The sequence below is a fragment of the Chrysochloris asiatica genome, unplaced genomic scaffold, assembly GCF_000296735.1.
Source record: "Chrysochloris asiatica unplaced genomic scaffold, ChrAsi1.0 scaffold00118, whole genome shotgun sequence".
NCBI classification, from domain to species: Eukaryota; Metazoa; Chordata; class Mammalia; order Afrosoricida; family Chrysochloridae; genus Chrysochloris; species Chrysochloris asiatica.
This window is the reverse complement of record NW_006408636.1, coordinates 8675443-8696698: the sequence shown is the minus strand read 5'-3', so window position 1 is coordinate 8696698 and position 21256 is coordinate 8675443. Positions and strand designations below refer to the sequence as shown.

The 21256-nt window shown below is 47.6% G+C and overlaps 1 protein-coding gene and 1 pseudogene across 3 annotated transcripts; both read left to right on the top strand.

Annotated features, from left to right (window-relative positions):
- The first annotated feature begins 236 nt into the window (after window positions 1-236).
- Window positions 237-16288, top strand: ZMYM3 (zinc finger, MYM-type 3). Of its 3 annotated transcripts, none has more exons than XM_006868540.1 (25): window positions 237-378; window positions 1581-2266; window positions 3181-3224; window positions 3731-3797; window positions 4224-4518; window positions 4746-4923; window positions 5273-5491; window positions 5819-5969; window positions 6201-6316; window positions 6483-6569; window positions 6692-6842; window positions 7694-7866; window positions 8054-8219; window positions 8860-8957; window positions 9040-9202; window positions 9469-9581; window positions 9696-9870; window positions 10055-10201; window positions 10686-10789; window positions 11096-11264; window positions 11574-11725; window positions 12469-12583; window positions 13597-13851; window positions 14615-14732; window positions 14844-16288. In XM_006868540.1, exons 2-25 carry the CDS (start codon window positions 1600-1602, stop codon window positions 15034-15036), a joined length of 4116 nt encoding a protein of 1371 aa, XP_006868602.1. In that variant the 5' UTR covers window positions 237-378; window positions 1581-1599; the 3' UTR covers window positions 15037-16288. The 3 variants fall into 3 exon arrangements, with proteins under 3 accessions (XP_006868602.1, XP_006868603.1, XP_006868604.1); XM_006868541.1 differs by lacking the exon at window positions 237-378 and adding an exon at window positions 666-825; XM_006868542.1 differs by lacking the exon at window positions 237-378 and having other exon boundaries at window positions 1600-2266; window positions 8860-8921; window positions 14844-15036.
- A 1469-nt stretch (window positions 16289-17757) lies between these two features.
- On the top strand, window positions 17758-19210 carry LOC102823110 (annotated as a pseudogene).
- The last annotated feature ends 2046 nt before the right edge of the window (window positions 19211-21256 follow it).

Genomic DNA, 21256 nt, shown 5'->3' with positions numbered 1-21256 from the left:
CGCCTTGAGGCTTCAGACAAGGGGAGGAGGGGCACGTGCGGGCTAAGTCCCTGCCTCTCCCAACCCTCTGCTGTCACTCATTACCCCAATATCGCCCAGAGGGCGGGCCCGGGAGAGGTAGGGATGGGGGAGGGTAATCTTAGCAGGCGCCTGGTGCATGGCGTAGGTAGGGAAGTGTTGAGGGGGACGGACGCGGGGGCGGGGGGCAGAGGGGGCGTTGTTGAACGCTGGGGGTTTGAACACGAGTGGGAAGAGAAGAGGTACACGGGGAGGGGGGAGGGGACCGGGAACCATTTGAATGAGAGGAGGGGATCACGGTAGAGTGGGCTCCTGGAGGTAGGGCAGGCACGAGTGTGACGGGGGCTAGACTCGGGTCAGGTAAGAGAAGCAGGTGCGTAGATCTGTGTTTTTTGTGGATTCCTGGACTCAGCCCTCCATTGGAAAGGGGGTGCCGCCTTCCCTGGGGACAGACTTCAAAGGTCCTGAGGCTTTTCCTCCTCAACTAACGGGGCCCCGGGCGGGGGCTCAAGCTCCGTCTCCAACGATTACGCTCCACTCCGCAATTTCCAGGCGGCCACTGGGCTGGGAGTCTCGCGCCGGGGGCCGGCGCTGTCTCGCGAGCCCCCTCCTTGAGCCAGCCAATAGGCTTGGTTGCTGGCGCCGCCCGCCCGCCTGGTGCAGAGCGCTGGGCGCTGTGAGCGGCGCTGCCATTTAAAGGGGCCGCGACCCCTGTCCTGGTTGCTGGGGAGGGAGGTGGAGAAGGAGCGCGGGGCCGTCGCTGTCTGCAGTTCTAGGCTTGTAGCCGTTACACTAACCCTGCCGCAGGTAGGGGTCGGGCCTAATCGAGTCGAACCGAACCTGCAGGCGGGATTTCGCTGTAGCCTGGAAAGGGGGGGGTGTCTAAGGAGAGATCGTAGCTCCAAAATGTCTTCCTGAAAATGCCTGAGGTGGGGGGTGGGCAACTGAAGGGAGGATTGCGGGAGCTATGGGAAAGGGTGAACGGGTCTGAGAAAGTGGGCGACCCTGAAAGGTAACGGGAGGGGGGAGGGGTTGTAATGGCAGTTTGTGGGGGCGGGGGAAGGGCTGAGGGAGGACTAGGCAACGTGGGGAGGGGGGGGGGGCTAGACAGGGTGGGTAAAGACTGGGGAATTGGAGGGTTTTAGGGGCGTAGGAAGAGGATAGAAACCGGGGGTAGGAAAGGTTCCAGGTGGTTTCAGGCCCTAGCAGACTCCAAGGGGGCATTCAGCTCAAGTTGGGGGGCGGGGTGTGAAAGGTAAGGGGGAAGGGGAACTGGGAGTTGGAGTCCCGGGTAGAGGGGGTAAGTGGGAGGGTGGAATGACCGATTGCCTGGTTAGCGTGGGCTCTGGGCCAAGGCGGGGAAAGCCTCTCTCCATAGGGGGCGCTGTATGGGGGGGAGTGGTCATTTGGATTAGAGTCTGTGGAAAAGCTCGCTGATTGTGGTGGTGGGGGCTGTTCACGTGAAATCCAAGTGGATAATGGGGTGTGATCCAGAGCCTATATAAGAAGGAATTCTGGCTAAGACCACCTCTTTTGCCTCCTCTTCTACCCCCAATCTACAGCACATATCCAGCCACCCTCATGGACCCCAGTGATTTCCCCAGTCCGTTTGACCCCTTGACCCTGCCAGAGAAGCCACTGGCTGGAGACCTACCAGTAGACATGGAATTTGGAGAAGATCTGCTGGAATCCCAGACTGCCCCAACTCGGGGTTGGGCCCCCCCTGGTCCTTCTCCATCCTCTGGACCCCTAGACTTGCTTGATACCCCTGCTGGCCTAGAAAAAGACCCAGGAGTCCTGGATGGAGCCACTGAGTTGCTGGGGCTGGGGGGGCTTCTCTATAAAGCGCCTTCTTCCCCAGAGGTGGACCATGGTCCTGAGGGGACCCTCGCATGGGATGCAGGGGATCAGACCCTAGAGACTGGACCAGGGGCCCAGACCCCTGAAGTGGTGCCATCCAATGCAGGGGCTGGGGCAAATCCCTCTTCACCCGAGGGGCTGCTAGAGCCGTTGGCTCCAGATTCTCCAATAATTCTGCAGTCTGCCCATACTGAAGAAGAGGAGACCACCTCCGTAACTACAGGGAGAAGGGGCTCCCCTGGGCAGGAGGAGGAGCTTCCCCAGGGACAACCACAGAGCCCCAATGGCCCCCCAAGTCCTTCAGTGGGAGAGACTCTGGGAGATGGAATCGGTGGTTCTCAGACCAAACCTGGGGTCCCCAGCCCACCTGCACACCCTTCCTTGCCAGGTATGTTAACTAGTCAACTGTAAAACCAAGGTTGAGGAGAGGGTGGGAGTAAGGAGGGTAGATGTGTGCTTTAGGATGAGGGGGCAGGGGAGGGAGGAGTTGGGGTGGTAAAGAGGAAGGAATATAGGAGGTGGGGGGAAGCCCAGGGGCCATAGGGGAGGGGAATAGGGGTGAGGTGTCCATTGGGTTTGGAGAAGTGGATTTGGTAAGAGAGGTTCCTTTTTTCTGAACCTCAGTGAGCTTTTGATGCCAGAATCCTTCCTTCAGGATTTAAGGAGGATACCAGGTTTCTTGAATCTAAAAGATCTTCCTGGCTGTTTTATTCCAGATAGGAGTGAGGTTTCTGGATTTGATGAATGGTAACTTGATTCTGGAGTCACCAACAGCATAATGATTTCAGGGAAATCATAAAAATGTAGGATCTAAGATTATGCATCTGATGGGGAAAAGGCAGCCTGAACTTGAGAGGCTGTAGTTTCTCTCCTGTTTTGCCTAGTGATGTGCCCAGGCTGTCACCAGGGTCTTGGGTTTATATAACCACCTGAGGCCAGGGGAAACTACTCATACATTTATTCTTCCTTTGCTACCTTTGGGTGGTTGCATTTGTTTTTGTTGGTAAAATACCAATTCTGGAGGAAAGGTATATTACCAATGTTTTCTTTGCTATCAATGACTGGGGACTGAAAGCTGTGAGAAGGATAGAATGTTTTATTTCATGAAACATGTTCCACTCCCTCTCCCATAAGGTACAGAGTCTGAGGTAACCCTGAAAGGAAACCCAAGCAGCTACAGGCACTCTGAGTTTTCCCTCAGTTTTGAGTAAATTCTAGTACTGGGAATGGAGATGGGTTGGGCCTGGGCAGGGATGGTGAGTTCAGGCTCTAGATTTAGGTTGCCTTTTGCTTCCTTTGCAGGAGATGGCCTGACTGGGAAGGCGAGTGAGAAGCCACCTGAGAGGGTGAGGGGGGAGAAGGGGGACTGGAAGGAGTCTGTTTCCCCTGTAGTTCTGGGAAGGACCCACTGCCATTGAGTCTATTCCAATTCATTGTGACCCCATATAGGGTTTCCAAGGTTATAAATCTTTACTGGAGTAGAAAGTCTTATCTTTCTCCCACGGAGTAGCTGGTGGGTGTGAACCGCTGACCTTGGGTTTAGCAGTCCAGTGCGTATCCTACAATGCTACTAGTAGCTCCCCTGGGAAGGACAGATCCTTTATTTTTCCCTCTGTGGAAGTTGTGTGTGTGTGTGTGTGTGTGTGTGTAGTTAGGAGGAGGGAGGGAGTGCTTGTGTGCTTCTTAAGACAAAAGTCTACCCTCCTTTTCTTCCCTCCTCCTGGTCCAAAGGTCTCTACTCTCTTTTCCCCCTCCCATTTCTGTATCCCCCAAACCTTGCACTAGTGCAGCTGGCGCATTAGCCTGCTCCTATTGTCAGCTTTCCTCCCCTCCCCATGTTTCCAAGGTACAGAAGAGAAGCGAGCGTGTTAGAAGAATAGAACCTCCAAAACCTGAGGTTGTGGATTCCACTGAGAGCAGTGAGTAGGACTTGAGGAAGTGTAATCTGGGAATTCTGGATGGGAGAAGAATTAAAAATAGGATGTGGTAGGGCATGGATCTTCCAGCTCCTTTATCTCTGTTTCATGCAGAGATATGGGTTGGCATGGGAACTAGGGGCAGTGGGGGGAAATTGAAAATAAGCAATGAGGATAGGAAGTTTCCTGTTTCAGCTATGTCATCTCTGTCTCCAAATCTTCCTACATAGAGACCTCCTTTCACCTCCCTGGGAGATTATGGCATAACCAAGGGATATAGCCACTGGTGGCTTAAGATACCAGTGTAATGGGGAGAGGGGTTGTAAAGACATGAATAAGTATTATAATTGAGCTGGTTAACTGTTGATCCTGGGATGACTGGGGACCTGGTTCAGGTGGCCTTTTCTCACTGCTCCCACACTTCCTCAGTTCCAGTATCAGATGAAGATTCTGATGCCATGGTAGATGATCCCAATGATGAGGACTTTGTTCCTTTCCGGCCCCGGCGCTCTCCTCGCATGTCCCTACGTTCAAGTGTGGCACAAAGGGCTGGGCGCTCTGCAGTGGGCACCAAGATGACTTGTGCACATTGCCGGACTCCACTACAAAAGGGGCAGACGGCCTACCAGCGCAAGGGGCTGCCTCAGCTCTTCTGCTCTTCATCTTGTCTCACCACTTTCTCCAAGAAGCCATCAGGCAAAAAAACCTGTACCTTCTGCAAGAAGTGCGTGAGGGTCATAGGGTATCGGGAGGGCAGGGATCTGCTAGGAGTAATGGATAAGTTAGAGACTAGGATGAAAAGAACCTAGCAGAGTGGTGCTGGGAGACAGAGACATTTTAGGGAGAGAGCCAATATTTGGATCTAAGATTATTGGTCCCAGAGGAGGGGTAGAAGCTGATAAAATGAGAGGGTAATACTGGGTGAATATTCAGACCTGTTCCCACTTCCAGGGAGATCTGGAACACCAAGGACTCAGTTGTGGCACAGACTGGTTCAGGAGGCTCCTTCCATGAGTTCTGCACATCTGTCTGTCTCTCATTGTACGAGGCCCAGCAGCAGCGCCCACTCCCGCAGTCTGGGGATCCTGCCGATGCTACTCGCTGCAGCATATGCCAGAAGACTGGAGAGGTGAGGAAGTTTGGTGGGACTGATTTACAGAGCTTGGCCATCCCTGACCTGCTCCTCCAATTCTGGGGATGCAGGGGCCAGGCCCTGTGGAAAAAGGGGAGTGGGGAGGAAAGGCAGTCATCAGAAGGGAGCATATTCAAGGATAGAGCTTCTCCAGGATGTATGCAGCTGGCCTTCCTTGCCTCCCAGGACCTCACCATCAAGTCGGCAGTCTGATGTGCAGGTTGGGGGGTCCCTGGGCCCATTATCTGCTGTGAAGGTCTAGGGTGAGGTGGGGATATGTCCTTGTGTTGGGGTGGGTGGAAGTGACTGAACCCTAGCTCAGGATGTGTCTGTGTATGTGTGGCAGGTCCTGCATGAAGTCAGCAATGGCAGCGTGGTACACCGACTCTGCAGCGATTCTTGCTTCTCCAAATTCCGGGCCAACAAGGGACTAAAAACCAACTGTTGTGACCAGTGTGGGGCTTACATCTACACCAAGACTGGGAGCCCTGGCCCCGAGCTCCTCTTCCATGAGGGCCAACAAAAGCGGTTCTGCAACACAACCTGCTTGGGGGCATACAAGAAGGTGGGGCCGAGGGAGTAGTAAACTAGAGGGCTGTGGTAGGGGGTAAGGTTCTTGGGTGATAAATAAAGGTGCCTGATGGGTCGAGGGCTGGGAGAAATAAAAAAAAAAAAAGAAAAGAAAAAAAGTAAAGAATATAATAATAATAAAGGGGGCTTCAGTTGTATCTGTGACGTTTTATTTTTTAAGCTGGCTGGTGGATAACACAGGTCTTTGTTATATCATCATCTATACTTTTTTGTATGCCTGAATATTTCATGTTTAAAAAATTTAAAAAATAAAAGTGAAGGGATGAATCCAGCCTCAGCCTCTCCTTCCCAATCCTCACAGAAAAACACACGTGTGTACCCATGTGTCTGGTGCAAGACCCTGTGTAAGAACTTTGAGATGCTATCACATGTGGATCGTAATGGCAAGACCAGCTTGTTCTGTTCCCTGTGCTGTACCACTTCTTACAAAGTGAAGCAGGCAGGGCTCACTGGTAGGTGCAAAGCCCTCTTCTCTGAGACCCTTGCTGGCCTTCCTTCTATCTCCCGTACTCCCCTCTTCTAAAGTAATCCCTACTGCCCAACCTCAGCCCCAACCACATCTTCCCGTGGATTTCCTGTTCCATCTCTGCACTGCCTTACACCTTCTGTGTACTCTCTCTCCTTTTCTCTCTCTCTCTCCCCCTCTCTTTCTTTCTCTTTCTTTCTCTCTCTCTATGCCCCAGGCCCTCCCCGACCCTGCAGCTTCTGCCGCCGCAGCCTCTCTGACCCCTGTTACTACAACAAGGTTGATCGCACAGTCTACCAGTTCTGCAGCCCCAGCTGCTGGACCAAGTTCCAGGTACTCGAGACCCTGGACCAGGGATAAAGGGTGTGGCAATGTAGAGAGGGTAGGAGAATTGGGATAGGTAGGCCTGGGCAGAACAAAGAACAAACCTGACTCCCTCTTCCCACCACTACCACCACACACATCTTGCCCCTCCCTTACTTGTCTTCCTTCCCTCCAGCGAACAAGCCCTGAAGGGGGCATTCACCTGAGTTGTCACTACTGCCACAGCCTCTTCAGTGGCAAGCCTGAGGTCTTGGACTGGCAGGTAAGACCCCTACCCTACCCCCATCTGCCATCCAACCAGACATCTGTCTGAAGGAATCCTTTCATTTGGCTCTGCTAGGTCCAGTGTCACAGTTCTGTCCTCCCCACTCTGCCCTACCCCAGGACCAGGTGTTTCAATTCTGCTGCCGTGATTGCTGTGAGGACTTTAAGCGGCTTCGGGGTGTGGTGTCTCAGTGTGAGCATTGCCGGCAGGAGAAACTCCTACACGAGAAACTGCGATTTAGTGGGGTGGAAAAGAGTTTCTGCAGCGAAGGTAAGGAAAGGGTAGAAGGCCCTGCCTCTTCCAGCCATGGAGAATGGTGGAGGAGGGAGTGAGGCTTTGGAATGTAGTTTTTGGGGCAGGGTCTTAATGCTTGTCATGCTCTATCCTTATCCATCTGAAGGCTTTGGACAGGAGACGGTGTTTAGAGACGTTTCAGGCACAGAACTTTTTTTTTTTTTTCATGTTTTACTGTGAATTATATGATATTTTACATGAGAGAACTTTAGTTTTACATTCATTCCACCGTGTATCCTTTCATTGCCATGGCTCCAATCCCCTCCATGCATCATCAACCAACCAAAGGGTATACCCTATAAACCCGCCCCCTATACTCCCCGCCCCCCCCCCCCCCCCATTCTTCAGCACACAGTCCCTCTCCCTCTCTGGATCCAAAGTCCCCAGCCGCTTCATCACTCCACGTCATCGTCTCTGTCCCTGCCTTTATCTGGGGCCTTGTTGCTTCTCTGGGTAGGGTCCCATTCTTGGCTTTTCTCCATTGATGGTCCTAGAGACCTCCGCTCCTAGACTGGAGAGTTAATCACTCCCTTCCTTGCTACAAAACGTGTACCTTTACATTTCCAACCCTCACAATCAGTCCTGTTAACAATCATTCACTATTGTATCACAAGTGACCCTTCTGCATTTCATTTCATCAGCTCCGCCTAGGCAGATTGGATAGTACTCACTGGAGATTCTGCCTTCCTCCATGCCCCCTAGCTCTAGGTTCCCTCTTGAAAGCTTGCTTGTAAGCCAGTCACTTTTTCAGGCACAAAACTTTTAACAGGTTGGGTCTCATACCCTCAGATGTCTCTAGACACTTTTTCCTGTCTCCCTTTTTTTAGGCTGTGTGTTGCTATACAAACAGGACTTCACTAAGAAATTGGGTTTGTGCTGTATCACATGTACTTACTGCTCCCAGACCTGTCAACGTGGAGTCACTGAGCAACTGGATGGCAGCACCTGGGACTTTTGCAGTGAGGACTGTAAGAGCAAGTACCTGTTGTGGTATTGCAAGGTAAGGAGGAACAGCAAATTAGAAAGGAGGGAAGAGACTGATGGGGAGCATGGACTGTTTTACTGTGCAGTGAGTGAGGTGAGGAGAGGGGCATATAGCTGGCCCAGTCTCCAAGGGGCTTTGGTCAGGGGAAAGGGCCGAGCACATTTTAAGGAGGCGGATCTGATCATCCTGTCAATATCCTCAGGCTGCCCGGTGCCATGCCTGTAAGCGCCAGGGGAAGCTGCTGGAGACTATTCACTGGCGTGGGCAGATCCGTCACTTCTGCAACCAGCAGTGTCTACTGCGCTTCTACAGCCAGCAGAACCAACCCAACTTGGACACCCAGAGTGGGCCTGAGAGCCTCCTGAATAGTGAGTCCAGGACAGAGGGCACACTCTTATTAGAACAGGGTTAGATTCTTCTAATCCTAAACTTGTCTTCTTTTTCTATTACTTTCACCTTATCCCTGTCCAGAACTCCTGGTCCTGTGTTCACATTTAGTTTCTGAACCCTGTACGTACTAAGGAAACAATTGTTTAAAAACTCTCAGAATTAGATTTTTACTGATTGTCAATAGAGGAACTATTTTTAGGAAATGGTTATCTGCCCAAGTAGCATGGGATATGTGGGAGCTGTAGTTACCATGATCCTAGCTTGTGGAGAAGGAAGTGACAGCATAAGCTCTACTTTTAGTGAGACTGAAGAATGTTGTTGGTTCCTGGCTGGTACAAATGCTGCTTTGGAACTCTAGGAGTACCAGACTCCTGAGGAGTTTGAATGGAAGGTCTCAAAGTGTGGATTATTAGGGGAAATGCAAAATTTTTTGTTCTTTCTGGCATCCAGGATCAAAGAATCTTCTTGGAAGACTAGGCCTGGGGTGATGTGGAAGAGAAGTCCTAGACTTCCCATTTATATTGGGTATACCTCTTAATGAAACTCTCTTGGAAGAGGGTTGATAAAAATAGAGAGCTAGGTCCTCAGATGAAAGCAATCATTTGTTTTGATCTGCAGGTCAGTCTCCTGAGTCGAAGCCCCAGACACCCTCTCAAACCAAAGTGGAGAACAGCAACACAGTGAGGACTCCAGAGGAAAATGGGAATTTGGGCAAGGTCGAGGAAGTTGCCTAGAGGGTGGATAATCTCAGACAAGGGTAAGGTGACTGGTAGCACTAACAGTTGTTTATTTCTGCAGATCCCTGCTAAGACTCGTTTAGCTCCAACTGCTCCTACTCCTCCCCCACCCCCACCACCCCCAGCAACACCCCGTAAAAACAAAGCTGCCATGTGTAAGCCACTGATGCAGAACCGGGGGGTCTCCTGCAAGGTGGAAATGAAGTCCAAAGGGAGTCAGACAGGTGAGCTAGAGTACCTGGACACCACAGGCTACATTCTGTAGTCCTAGGCCTCCATTTCTCTGCCTGGATAGGCAGATTTCTTAGGTGGCTGAAGTATGGAGTATGTGGTTGTCCTAGAATCACACAGTTGTCTCTCAGCCTTTGGTTCAAGGGCAGTTTTGTGACACTGGGCATGTGTCAAAACTTTGGGAGTGACCAGCAAAAGGCCCTGGGTATGATGTGTCCATTCTAGTAGAAGCTCTGAGGAAAACCTTTCTTGTCAGCAGAAGAGTGGAAGCCACAGGTGATCGTGTTGCCCATCCCAGTGCCCATCTTTGTGCCAGTGCCTATGCATCTGTACTGCCAGAAAGTCCCAGTGCCTTTCTCAATGCCTATCCCAGTAAGTTTCCCTGCCCTACCACAATTGAGACCCACCACTTTCCCCTACTCTCATCAGCTGTCTGTCTCATCTCCTCGATGGTTCTTAGCATTTAGTTGGATTTTGTGCCTCCAGGTACCTGTGCCCATGTTTTTGCCCACTACTTTGGAGAGCACAGACAAGATTGTGGAGACCATTGAGGAGCTGAAGGTGAAGATCCCTTCCAACCCTTTGGAGGCCGACATCCTGGCTATGGCAGAAATGATTGCAGAGGCAGAGGAGTTAGACAAAGCCTCATCTGACCTGTGTGGTATGCCATGGACAGCTGCATTAAGGGAGACAGGGTGATACCAGTCTGCCTCTGCCTAAGGGGGTGGAGAGTGGTGATCTTGGTGTACTAGTGGAGTTGGGGAATAGTTGGGATCAACCCCTGGAAGTCTAAGAGGATGCTAGGAAGTAGCTGCAATGACTGTGTCAATTTTTCTGCCTCCCAGATCTTGTGAGTAACCAGAGTGCAGAGGGACTTCTAGAAGACTGTGACCTGTTTGGGCCAGCTCGAGATGATGTCTTGGCCATGGCTGTCAAGATGGCCAACGTCTTAGATGAGCCTGGGCAAGACTTGGAGGCCGACTTTCCTAAGAGTGAGTAAGATTCAAGGCCTACTTGTGGAGTACAGTAGTATTCATGCCATTAGGAAGGGTGTGGTCCTTGTGACTCTGAGCATGATCTCTTGCATATTGTTCCTTGTGACCCTGAGAGAAGGTTCTCATAGGGAATAGTGCCAGAGATAGCAGGACAGGTCTCTGTGCATGTGTTTGGTGTGGCTTTGCTGGTTCCAATGGAATAAACTGGAGTCCTGGTGTGGTGCTGTAGGATAAGCACTGGATTGCTAACTGCAAGATTGGCAATTCAAACCCACCAACAACTCCTTAGAAACCTTATACAGGGTCACTGTGAGTCGAAACTAACTCGATGGCACTTAACAACAGCAACATTGAATAAAATGAAGCTGTCTGAGAGACTCATCTTGAGTCAAGTGGGCAAGTAGCAGGGATGAGATGGGAGGAGTACAAGGTTTATATCTTAAAACACTAATTTTTTTTCTTTCTCTCCCCTCTATATCAGACCCTTTGGACATTAACCCCAGTGTGGACTTCCTCTTTGACTGTGGCCTGGTGGGGCCCGAGGATGTGTCTGCTGAACAAGACCTACCCCGAACCGTGAGGAAGGTGAGGACTGAGAGCTGCTGTATCCACAAAAGGAATATGGAAGCCCAAAGGGGAGGGCTTGCTGCCTTAGCCAAATCAGCAACCTCAGTTTGATCTTCACTAACCACCTTTTTTTTTTATCACTGAGATATAGCCAAACTTTTCTCTCTCCCCAATTCACAAAGTCATTAAAGTTATTCCTGGGGCTCTGTGCTATAGAAGTGTGCTGTGCTCTTATATCAGTTTACAGTGGCACATACTGTTCTAACTATCTTCCATGGTGCCTCTGGCCTTACCTCCAAGCCCCACTTGTTTCCTTTTCTTCAGGGTCAAAAGCGGCTGGTGCTCTCAGAAAGCTGTTCCCGAGACTCCATGAGCAGCCAGCCTAGCTGTACTGCACTCAACTATTCATATGGTGTCAATGCTTGGAAGTGCTGGGTGCAGTCAAAATACGCCAGTGGAGAAACCAGCAAGGGTGACGAGCTACGCTTTGGCCGTAAGTACCTAGGAGAGGAAGCAGGCAGAGGGAGGAGGAGGAGGAGGAAGAGGAAGGAGGGGCTGGAGCTGTGATTCAGCTGAAGATGTCTAGGAGTGATAAGGGTGTGATCACTTAAAGGATATCCTGTGAAGATGGGGAGGAGTTATAGAATAAAGGGAGATGCTGTCTGGGTTTTGGGGCTGAGGGCTCTTTTTGTAATTGATAGGTTTGTTCAGGGGATAAAGAAGGGTTAATGGTAGAACTAAGTGAAATTCTCCATATGGAGTTCTCTTAATGCCATCCACCTCCACTACGTTATCTCTGCAGCCAAACCAATGCGTATCAAAGAGGATATTCTGGCCTGCTCAGCTGCTGAGCTCAACTATGGTCTGGCCCAGTTTGTGAGAGAAATCACCCGACCCAATGGTGAACGATATGAACCTGACAGTATCTACTATCTGTGTCTTGGCATCCAGCAGGTACTCCTTGCATACCACCTCACTTGGTCCCTCACAGCAGGCAGGGTCCCACCAGAAATTATTTTTGTCCCACTCCCTATTCCTCACCTTGTGTCCAACCCTGAGCAGATGGGACAGAATATGGCAATACTCTTCTAAAATAAAATCTTCATTTCAGAGCTCTTTTCATTGCTATCTGGGTTGTTGTTGTTAGATGCCGTGGAGTCGGTTCCGACTCATAGCGACCCTACACAGGGTTTCCGAGGCTGTAAATCTTTATGGGAGCAGACCGCCTCATCTTTCTCCCGCGGAACCGCTGGTAGTTTCGAACTGCTGACCTTGCGGCTCACAGCCCGATTCGTAACCACTACGCTACCAAAGCTCCTTTGGGTACCCCTTTTAATTTCCAAATCCATTTTAAGAGGAGGGGGTGAGGAGTGGTCAGGGCTGGGATTCTTGAGTGGTAGGGTAATGTTCAATTCCTACTGGGAGAGGTAAGCCTTGTATTACCCTATAAGGGGTCTGGACTTCTGAAGAACCAGTTGTGACATATTTACAAGCCTCCTCCTCTTTCAGCAAACCTTGCTACCTAAGAGCTGTAGGTATGCCTGGGGAAAAGCACTCAGGGTTACCTAATCAAGAAATGGTTTCCCATAGTCTCCTAATCATCAAGGACACCATTCCTGGAACCTTTGGCATATTGTCTTTTCTTCTAGAACCTCAAGTTTAGCTTTATGTATATCTCTGTTGTTTTCTTTCTCCAGTACTTGTTGGAAAATAACCGAATGGTGAACATTTTCACGGACCTTTACTACCTGACTTTTGTTCAAGAACTCAACAAGTCCCTGAGTACCTGGCAGCCCACACTCCTCCCAAACAGTAAGGAGCAGGGACTTAGAAACCCCTACATTCTTTTTTTTGTTTGTTTTTAAACATTTTATTGTGAATTGAGTGAAGGTTTACAGAGACAATCACCAGTTTTACACTCAACAAATCATACACATTGTTTTAACTCGGTGAAACAACTCCATGCAACAGCAGTTATCCTGCTTCCTCCCTGCAGTTTTTTATGTGCTTTCCACTCGCTTTCCCATCCCTTCTCAACTTTGTCCTTAGGTAAATGTTGCCCTTTTGATCTTGAATGGTTGACAGTTCCATGGTGTGCTTACCTTACTAGTGTTGTTGGCCCCGTTATATACCTGACTGAAAATTGGGCCACAAGGGTGAATTCGGTTGTAGACCTGAAGGGTGGTTAAGAGCCATAGTCTTGGGTTTTTCTAGTCTCTTTCTGATCAGTTAGCCCAGTCTTTTTTTTTTTTGGTGTAATTTTGAATTTTGTTCTACATTTTCTCCCACATTATCTGGAACCTTCTAATGTGATCTTTTTAAAAGCAGTTGGTAGTAGATAACCTCTACATTCTTATTTCTTACAATACACCATTTCAGAAGTCCTATGTTGTTTGGTGTGCCACTGTTCACAAACGATCTGAAGGCAGGAAGTAGCATATAGTTGGATACCTCAGGGTTTTGTGCTAGAGCCCTTATTTTTGAACATGAAGAGATGGTCAAAACTTAGGTCTTAACAACTATCTCTTGGATTGAAAAAGATGACCTGGGGTTGTGTGGTAAGTAAAGAAAGAAAGCAAGAAGTTGTGTGACTCCTCAAATTTCACATCTACCTACCTGGAAGCTCCAAATGTAGTTGGAAACTAAAAGGAAAAATCCAGTCCTCCATATGGTCTAGTGTAGCAGGGTGTCAGGGTTTACTGTTCAGTGGTCACTGAGTGAGTATTGTGTAGTAGATGCTTGTGAGTAGAAACATCTGGGATGGAGTGATTGGGTTTGTGTAGTGAAGTACATCACTCCTGACTGGCTTTTCTTCATTATGGCAGATACAGTGTTCTCCCGAGTGGAGGAAGAGCATCTCTGGGAGTGTAAGCAGCTGGGGGTTTACTCACCCTTTGTCCTTCTCAACACCCTCATGTTCTTCAACACTAAGTTTTTTGGGCTGCAAACGGCGGAAGAACACATGCAGCTCTCCTTTACAAATGTGGTACGGCATTCCCGCAAGTGTACCACCCCTCGGGGCACCACCAAGGTGGTGAGCATCCGCTACTATGCTCCAGTCCGCCAGAGGAAAGGGCGAGGTAGGAGATACCCTCCTCTACTTTCTCCTGTTATGCCCCACCATCACTGCCTGGTTGGCCCTTTCCTTTGCCACTGCTTTCCCTATCCTTCTGTTCCTGTGTTTGTAAAAATGGTGAACAAGTCCAGTCTTTAAATCTGATAGGCAATGGCTGTTGCATGGGTGCCTGATTTCCCCCTTTCAATGCAATTTCCTTACTTGCCTTTTTTTTAAGGTGGTGGAGGAGTAGGAAGCTATTGGGTGTGTTTGGTTGTTGGGGGGAGTTGACAAAGTGGATGTCAAGCTTTCCTTAATTCTTTGCTATTGGGTGTAATAGGAACTATACCTTTCTTTCTGTTCTTTCTAGTTTGGGAATCCTTGTCCTATTGGTATGTAGCTCCCAAGGCCCCTTCTGTGCACCTGAGTCTCTATCTCAACTAGTGTACAGAGAGGGCTGGGACCAATACTGTTTATCCCGGAAAGCAAGCTGAACCTTATGCCATAGGGTCCATTTTGTAGTTGGTCTTAAGTTCTGTGATCAGCTTTTCAGGAAATCTCTGCAATCAAATTATAGAGATATTGGCAGACAGATCCAGAGAGGGCTGTAGAGCAACACACCTAAAAGATGTTTGGTTGGTGTGAATCAGAGACAGCCAATTCATCTTCTGCCTTAATTTCTTTATGAGACTGTGTTTTGTGTCTCGAGGCTCTCCTAGACTGAGCTCTTGGAGGTAGCTCCTTGAGATTGAGATCTTCTGAGTCTGGATCATTTGCCTCCTCTATAGACACTGGTTCTGGGAAACGGAAGAGAGAGGATGAAGCCCCCATCTTAGAGCAGCGTGAGAACCGTATGAATCCTCTTCGCTGCCCTGTCAAGTTTTATGAATTCTATCTCTCAAAATGGTGAGTTGGTGGGTTTGCAGGAATGTTGTTAGCATGGGACTCAAAAGTTCTACTTTGCCTTGGTAATGATCTTCTGTCCTACCACCCTTAACCCCACCCCTGCCATTACAGTCCTGAAAGCCTCCGGACTCGCAACGATGTATTCTACCTGCAGCCAGAGCGGTCCTGCATCGCCGAGTCACCTCTCTGGTATTCTGTGATCCCCATGGACCGTAGCATGTTGGAGAGCATGCTCAATCGCATTCTGGCTGTGCGTGAGATTTATGAGGAGTTGAGTCGTCCTGGGGAGGAAGACGTAGACTGAGCCCATGTGCCATCCATATCCATTTTTCACACCAATGTTTGTCCTGTGGTCACATCGCTCAAGGTGATTGACCCAGGTGCCAGTGCTACTCATTTTGAAGGGCCCTGACTGCCCCTGTTTACTTACCCATTCCCTGCCTTCCCTAGAAATCTCTGGCTTTTACCTTCTTCCATATCACAGGGCCGCAGTCTTCTATATTCAGGGGCTGGTTTCTCAGTGAAGGGCAAAAAACTAGCTTGCCCATTTTCTTTATGTTCAGAGTAAACAGCTCCTCCTGGGATGAGACTCTGGGTAGAGTGTTAATAGCTCTGGTGATCTTGGGTTTCCTGTCCCATCCAAAATAGGTCAAGCCCCTTGTTCCTAGGAGAAGAATCTAGCTACCTTCTTTGCCCTGTACCCACTTACTTCTTTACTCTTCTCCAGTATCATACAGAGGACCTTGTGTGAAAAACAAAAACAAAACCCTAATGATAATAAGGGGACCATTTACCTAAGGTGTAGGGCTTAGACACTTCTACCCTCCCATCCTAAGATGTGGGAACATTCTCGCTACTTTGCCTCCCACTTCCTGTAAGCCCCAACCCTTGGTGGTGCAATTTTAAAAAAAAGCTTCCAAATGCCATTTTTTTCCCCCTCAAAGGTTCTAATTATAGGGAGCAGACTTCTGCTCCCTTTGTTTATTTGTTTATTTCTGCCATCTTAGGTTGGCATGATCCATGGTATCAATCATGGTATCAACATGTTTAACCCCCTTCTATAACTGCATCCCTTTAGTTCAATGGACAGAGCTCCCGAGGCAAAAAAATACTTTCTGACTTGGGTTGGGGCTGGGTTCCTCACTCTTGTTCTCTCCCATCATTAGAGCCAGACAAAGCCTGTGGGGGCCTTGGGTCATGCAGGATGGGATCTGTGGTCAAAGGATAGATGAGGAGCTATGGGCATGGGTCCTGCCCTCATTGCCTACATCTTTCCTCTTTCCCATCTTTTCTTTGTAGTCCTAGAAAATTATTAGTGTCCAATAAAGGGGGTACCCAGTTCTTTCCTGTCAGCTTTGCTGTTCCCCAGCCTTCTTTCTGTGTTTTTATACCTGTCATCAGTTTAGCCACTGTTTAAATTGTATATATTGTTCTGAGACACCTGGCCTGTCCCTTCAGTGAGCCACGTCTACCCTTGTGTTGTAGTGAGAAGCTGTTGTCAGGACTAATCTTCTGTCTCTGAAATTGTTTGTTTCAAATAAAGAGTTAAAATTGTCTTTTACCTTTTCTGGGGGAGGGAGAGTGATGTTGGGAGGGGTGAGGAATATAGAGGAGTAATGCTGGATAGCATCAAATCTCTCAAAGTGTAGAAAAGTGAGGAGTCCCAGCCTTGTTTGAGGATAATTTTTGCCTAAATTAAACACTTCTCTGAATGAATCTCGTAGGAATATTGTCCTCTTATGACAATTTTCCAAGCACTTAAGAAAAAAATAGTTATTCAACAGCCATCTGTTAGGACAACTATGTTTAAAGCCCTGAATTGCTTGCTGTAGAAAACACTTAAGATTAATTAAATAGGACCTTATCCCCAGCAGGGCCCCATGCTATAGGGGAGATAGACCAGTATGCAATTATTTATAATACAGGCAGAATGAAATCGTTATCTAGTGCTGTGGAAGAAGAGAGATATAAGCAACTAATTTCAAGTATATAGGAAACGAGTGAGGGTTCACTGAAGGAGGTAGTGTTTGACCTGGACCTCAGTAAGAAAGGCCAGCACACAGTCAGTCATAGAGGCAGAAAAGTGCGAAGTTGAGGTTTTCCAACCAAGATCAGATCTGTTATTTTAGGGTGAAGATAACTTAGAGCAATATTAAAGATAGGTGGTGAGAGCAGATCTGAAGACTTAATACCAGTGGAAACAATATGGTTAAGTTTTTAGGTGCCTCAATGAGGCTATGGGGATAGGAATGGATTAAAAATAAAATTTCAGACATTTTTTTAAAAGTCAAGTTTATAGGATTTTATGAATGATTGGATATGGGCGTTTGAGGAGAGGGAAATATTAAGGATGACTCGTAGGTCTCGAGCCTTGAGAGAATGATGGTGTCTTTAACCAAAATGGGAAACACAGAGGTAGAGTTTTTTTGTTGTTTGTTGGACTGGGGATGAAGGGAAGTTTGATAATGAGTTCAAATTTTGATCATGTTGGGTTTGAGACTCAGACTCCTCTGAGACATCCATATAGTAGACCATGTAACACGGTGTACCATAAAGAACACCCAAACTTTCGAATCATAGCTCTGCCACTAAAACTCAGGCAAGCCGACTTTTTTGAGCCTCACCTACAAAGTGGGTTCAGATTCTGCCCTGCCATTCTCATAGAATTGTTGGGCAGATCAGGTGAGGAAAAGGATATGAAAGAGTAATAATGATGTTATATATACTGTTGGTAGTGGTCTAGTTTATTTTGACTAGTGATGACTCTGTATGTACAGAGTAGAACTGTTCTATAGGGCTTAAGCTGTGACCTTTCAGAAGCAGATCACCAGACCTGTCTTCAGAGGCACCTCTGGGTGGGTTCGATTGGCTAACCTTTAGTTAGTAGTTGAGCATGTAACCATGTGTGCCACCCAGGAGCCCCATATGTACTAGGTAGTTGGAAATTTGAGTCTGATACTTGCAAGAGGAAAGAGGTGTCCACTTACATATCATCTGCAAAGGGATCTTAGCTGAAGCTCCAGCAATGGACAAGATTACTCCAAGGAAAAACAAGAGTGAAGTGAGAAGAGGACAAAAAATTGAGAATGTCTCATTAACCAGAGCAAGGAACCTGAGAGGAAGGGACCAGAGAGGTGGGTGGTGGTGGTGGTGTGCTGTGGAGTCGGTTCTGAGTCATAGCGACCTTGTATAGAGTTTCCAAGGCTATAAATCTTTACAGGAGCAGAAAGCCTCATCTTTTTCCTGCAGAATGGCTGGTAGTTTCGAACTGCTGACCTTGAGGTTAGCAGCCCGACTCATCTCTATTATGCTACCAGAGGTCCTTAGAGAGGTAGGAGGAACCCAAATCTGCCGGATGCTGGAGACATAAATAAGGACTTGATAAAAAGCTGTCCGCATAGTCCATTTGCCTCTACTCCTTTTCTCAAGAAAATCCAAAACCATCTGTCTCTTTTCACTCCTTGCCCTACTAGAACAGGTAAGGGACTGCATCACTCATTAAGATTTTGGTTCTGGGTCCAGCTTTATGATAGTCACTTGATGACACCACCAACAAAGATAAAAGGATGAGTAAGAATGTTGGGGCTGCTCTTGAGAAGTCCCTAGTCTGATAAGGAAGACCCAGGAAAGGTAGGTGAGGTGCCTAGGGTACAAACTGAAGAAAGCACTCACTCTTGGGAATTTTTGCACCCTAGGTGTCTCAATTGCTTCACCTTCATACTGACCCTGAGAAAGACCACAGTAGTAACATGAAAGCTGGGTCTTTTGTGAAGGTTGGACAGTAAGTTTGTCAGGTACAGGGATCAGAGTATCTGCGGCATGGAAATATAGAGTGTATTCAGGGCAGGAAGGGTAGTTGGGCTACAGATGTGGAAAAAGCCTAGTGAAAGAATTAGGAGTGGTACAAGGTGTTGCTGGAAAAGTAAATAGCGGAGCTTCGTAGACGCCATCGCCTGAATTCATACTTGAATCTGGTGCTGTTAGGTTTAGCCATTGTCAATCCCACCATATATTTCAACATTGACATTGATGGCAAATCCCTAGGCCTCATCTGCTTCTATCTGTTTGCAGATAAAATTTCCAAAGACAGCAGAAAACCTTCACGCTCAGCACTGGGGAAAAAGGATTTGGTTATAAAGATTCCTGCTTTCACAGAATTATTCCTGGGTTTATATGCCAGGGTGGTGACTTTACACGCCATAATGGGACTGGTGGCAAGTCCATCTATGGGGAGAGATTTGATGATGAGAACTTCATCCTGAAGCATATGGGTCCTGGAATACTGTCCATGGCAAATGCTGGACCCAATACAAATGGTTCCCAGTTGTTGTTTTTTTTTTAACTGCCCTGCTAAGACTGAATGGTTGGATGGCAAGGTGAAAGAAGGCATGGACATCGTGGAAGCCATGGAACGTTTTGGGTTCAGGAATGGCAATACCAGCAAGAAGATCACCATTGCTGACCGTGGGCAACTCTAATAAGTTTGATCTATATTTCATGTTTTTTCTTAAACCACAAGACCATTCCTTGTGTAGCTCGGGGACCACCCTTCTACCCCCAGTGTGCTTGTAATATTCTTTCATCTTTACTCTCATTCCGGTTCTTTGGGTTCCATATTTTCATTAGTCCCTCCAAGTCTAGCTGGATTGCAGCGTTATGTTCATGGTTATGGAATAAAAACTAAACAATAAAAAAAGTAAATAGTGGACAAGGTGTGAAAGGCGTGGAATGCCAGGCCCTACCCTGCCCTACTGTCCCTTGCTAGGGTGACCAAAATATTTACGTTTGCCCGGGACTCCCAATTTTATCACTGAAAGTTCTCATCATGGGCAATCTCTCAGTCTTGGCAAACAAGGATAATTGGTTACCCTAGTCTTGTCATATGTTATCCTGGAAGCCTGGAAAACAATCAGAGAACTTTCATAAGAAACTGGCAGAATATGCTTCATGTTTTAAGATGCCTTTGACATGTTTGGGTTGATGTGGAGGTGCTAGAAAAACCCAAGGGAGGTTAGTTGCAGCGAGACAGTATGGTGCAGAAATGGTTATGTGCTTCACCTTTGGCAGATGTGTTTCACTCCCCTGATTAAAGCCCCTTCTTTCCTAGCTATACAACCTGGACAAGTTACTTAAGCTTCAGTTTTCTCATCTGTAAAATGGGGAAAACAATGCTGCTTACCTCAAAGAATAGTAAAGATTAAAGATAATGTTTCGATAATACTAAAGATGAGAGATAATGTTTACCATGGTGCCAGAATAGATTAAACAGATTTAGTGTCAGAAATCCCAAGGAGCAGTTATAGTTCAGTCTACAGGGTCACTATGAGTTGGAATCAAATCGATGATAGTGGGTTTTGGATTTTGAAATCTTTATGGGAGCCAATTACAGGTGAATTAGAAACACCAACCTTTCGGTGTGCAGCCCAAGTGCTTAACCATTGTGCCAGCAGGTGCTTAGTGTTTTCTCTTATTTTCCACATTATCAGTTAGGAAATTATTGCAAGCCCCAAGGTAAGGCAACAATAACAAAAGGGATGCTGAGAATGAAAAGGATTTGAGAAAGATTTGGGAAGTAGAATACCAGATGTTTTTGGTTAATTGATTATGTTTTGGTGTGAGTGAGTTTTGTTATTGTTAGATGCTGTCGAGTCAGCTCCATCTTAATGACCCTATGCACAACAGAATGAAACACTGCCCAGTCATGCACTGGGCTCACAATTGTTGCCTTTGAGCCCACTGCTGCTGCCACTGTGCCAAGTTGGTTTTAATTTTCCAAGGTATCTGCATTTCAAGACATTTATCTCTGATTAAAGAAGGAAAGTCTGTCTCTTGTCCAAGGAATTTCAGGCATGGAGGAAAGGAAGCCAGAGGAGAAGCTGAAAGGAGAGAGAGGAGATTTAGAGGAGACAGTGGAATTTCAGGCATTTTTCAAAAGCTTATCTTGCCTGAGACCAGAGGAAATAGATGGTGCCTGGCTACCACTATCAACTTCTCTGATCAGGAGGCACAATAAAAGATCCTGTAGGGAGTGAGATAAGATGTAAAAAAAAAAAAAAAGCAAAAAGCAAGCCAGACTTACTGATCTGACAGAGAATAGTAGAACTCCTAAAACACCCTTCAAACTGGAACTGGACCCACTCCTGGAGATCATCTTTCAGTCAAGTCAAAGATCACCTATAGATCTTTTGTTGTTGTTGTGAAGTGCCATCGAGTTGGTTCCGACCCATGGCGGCCCTGTATAGGGTTTCCGAGGAGCAGCTGGTGAGCTTGAACCACTGACCTTGCAGTTCAAACAGCTTTGCAGTCTGGCGCATTAATCCACACATTAACACCCGTGAGGAATGTGCTTCTCAAAACAATCCACCATATGAGACCAATAGGGCAGCATTTGTCTAAAAACAAAATTCAGACAATATGAAGGGACAGGAAAGATGGCAAAATGAAAATAGGAAACACAGAGAGGGAGAAGAGCACTGTTACACTGAGGGGGTTGCAACAAATGTCACAAAACAAAATGTGTATAA

What these genes read in the sequence shown, in the direction of transcription:
- ZMYM3 (XM_006868540.1), top strand. Translation starts at nt 1,600, where the DNA reads ATGGACCCCAGTGATTTCCCCAGTCCGTTTGACCCCTTGACCCTGCCA. An exon ending in GAAGCAGGCAGGGCTCACTG is followed by an intron (nt 5,970 to 6,200) that starts GTAGGTGCAAAG and finishes TCTATGCCCCAG; the next exon opens with GCCCTCCCCGACCCTGCAGC. An exon ending in GCCTGAGAGCCTCCTGAATA is followed by an intron (nt 8,220 to 8,859) that starts GTGAGTCCAGGA and finishes TTTGATCTGCAG; the next exon opens with GTCAGTCTCCTGAGTCGAAG.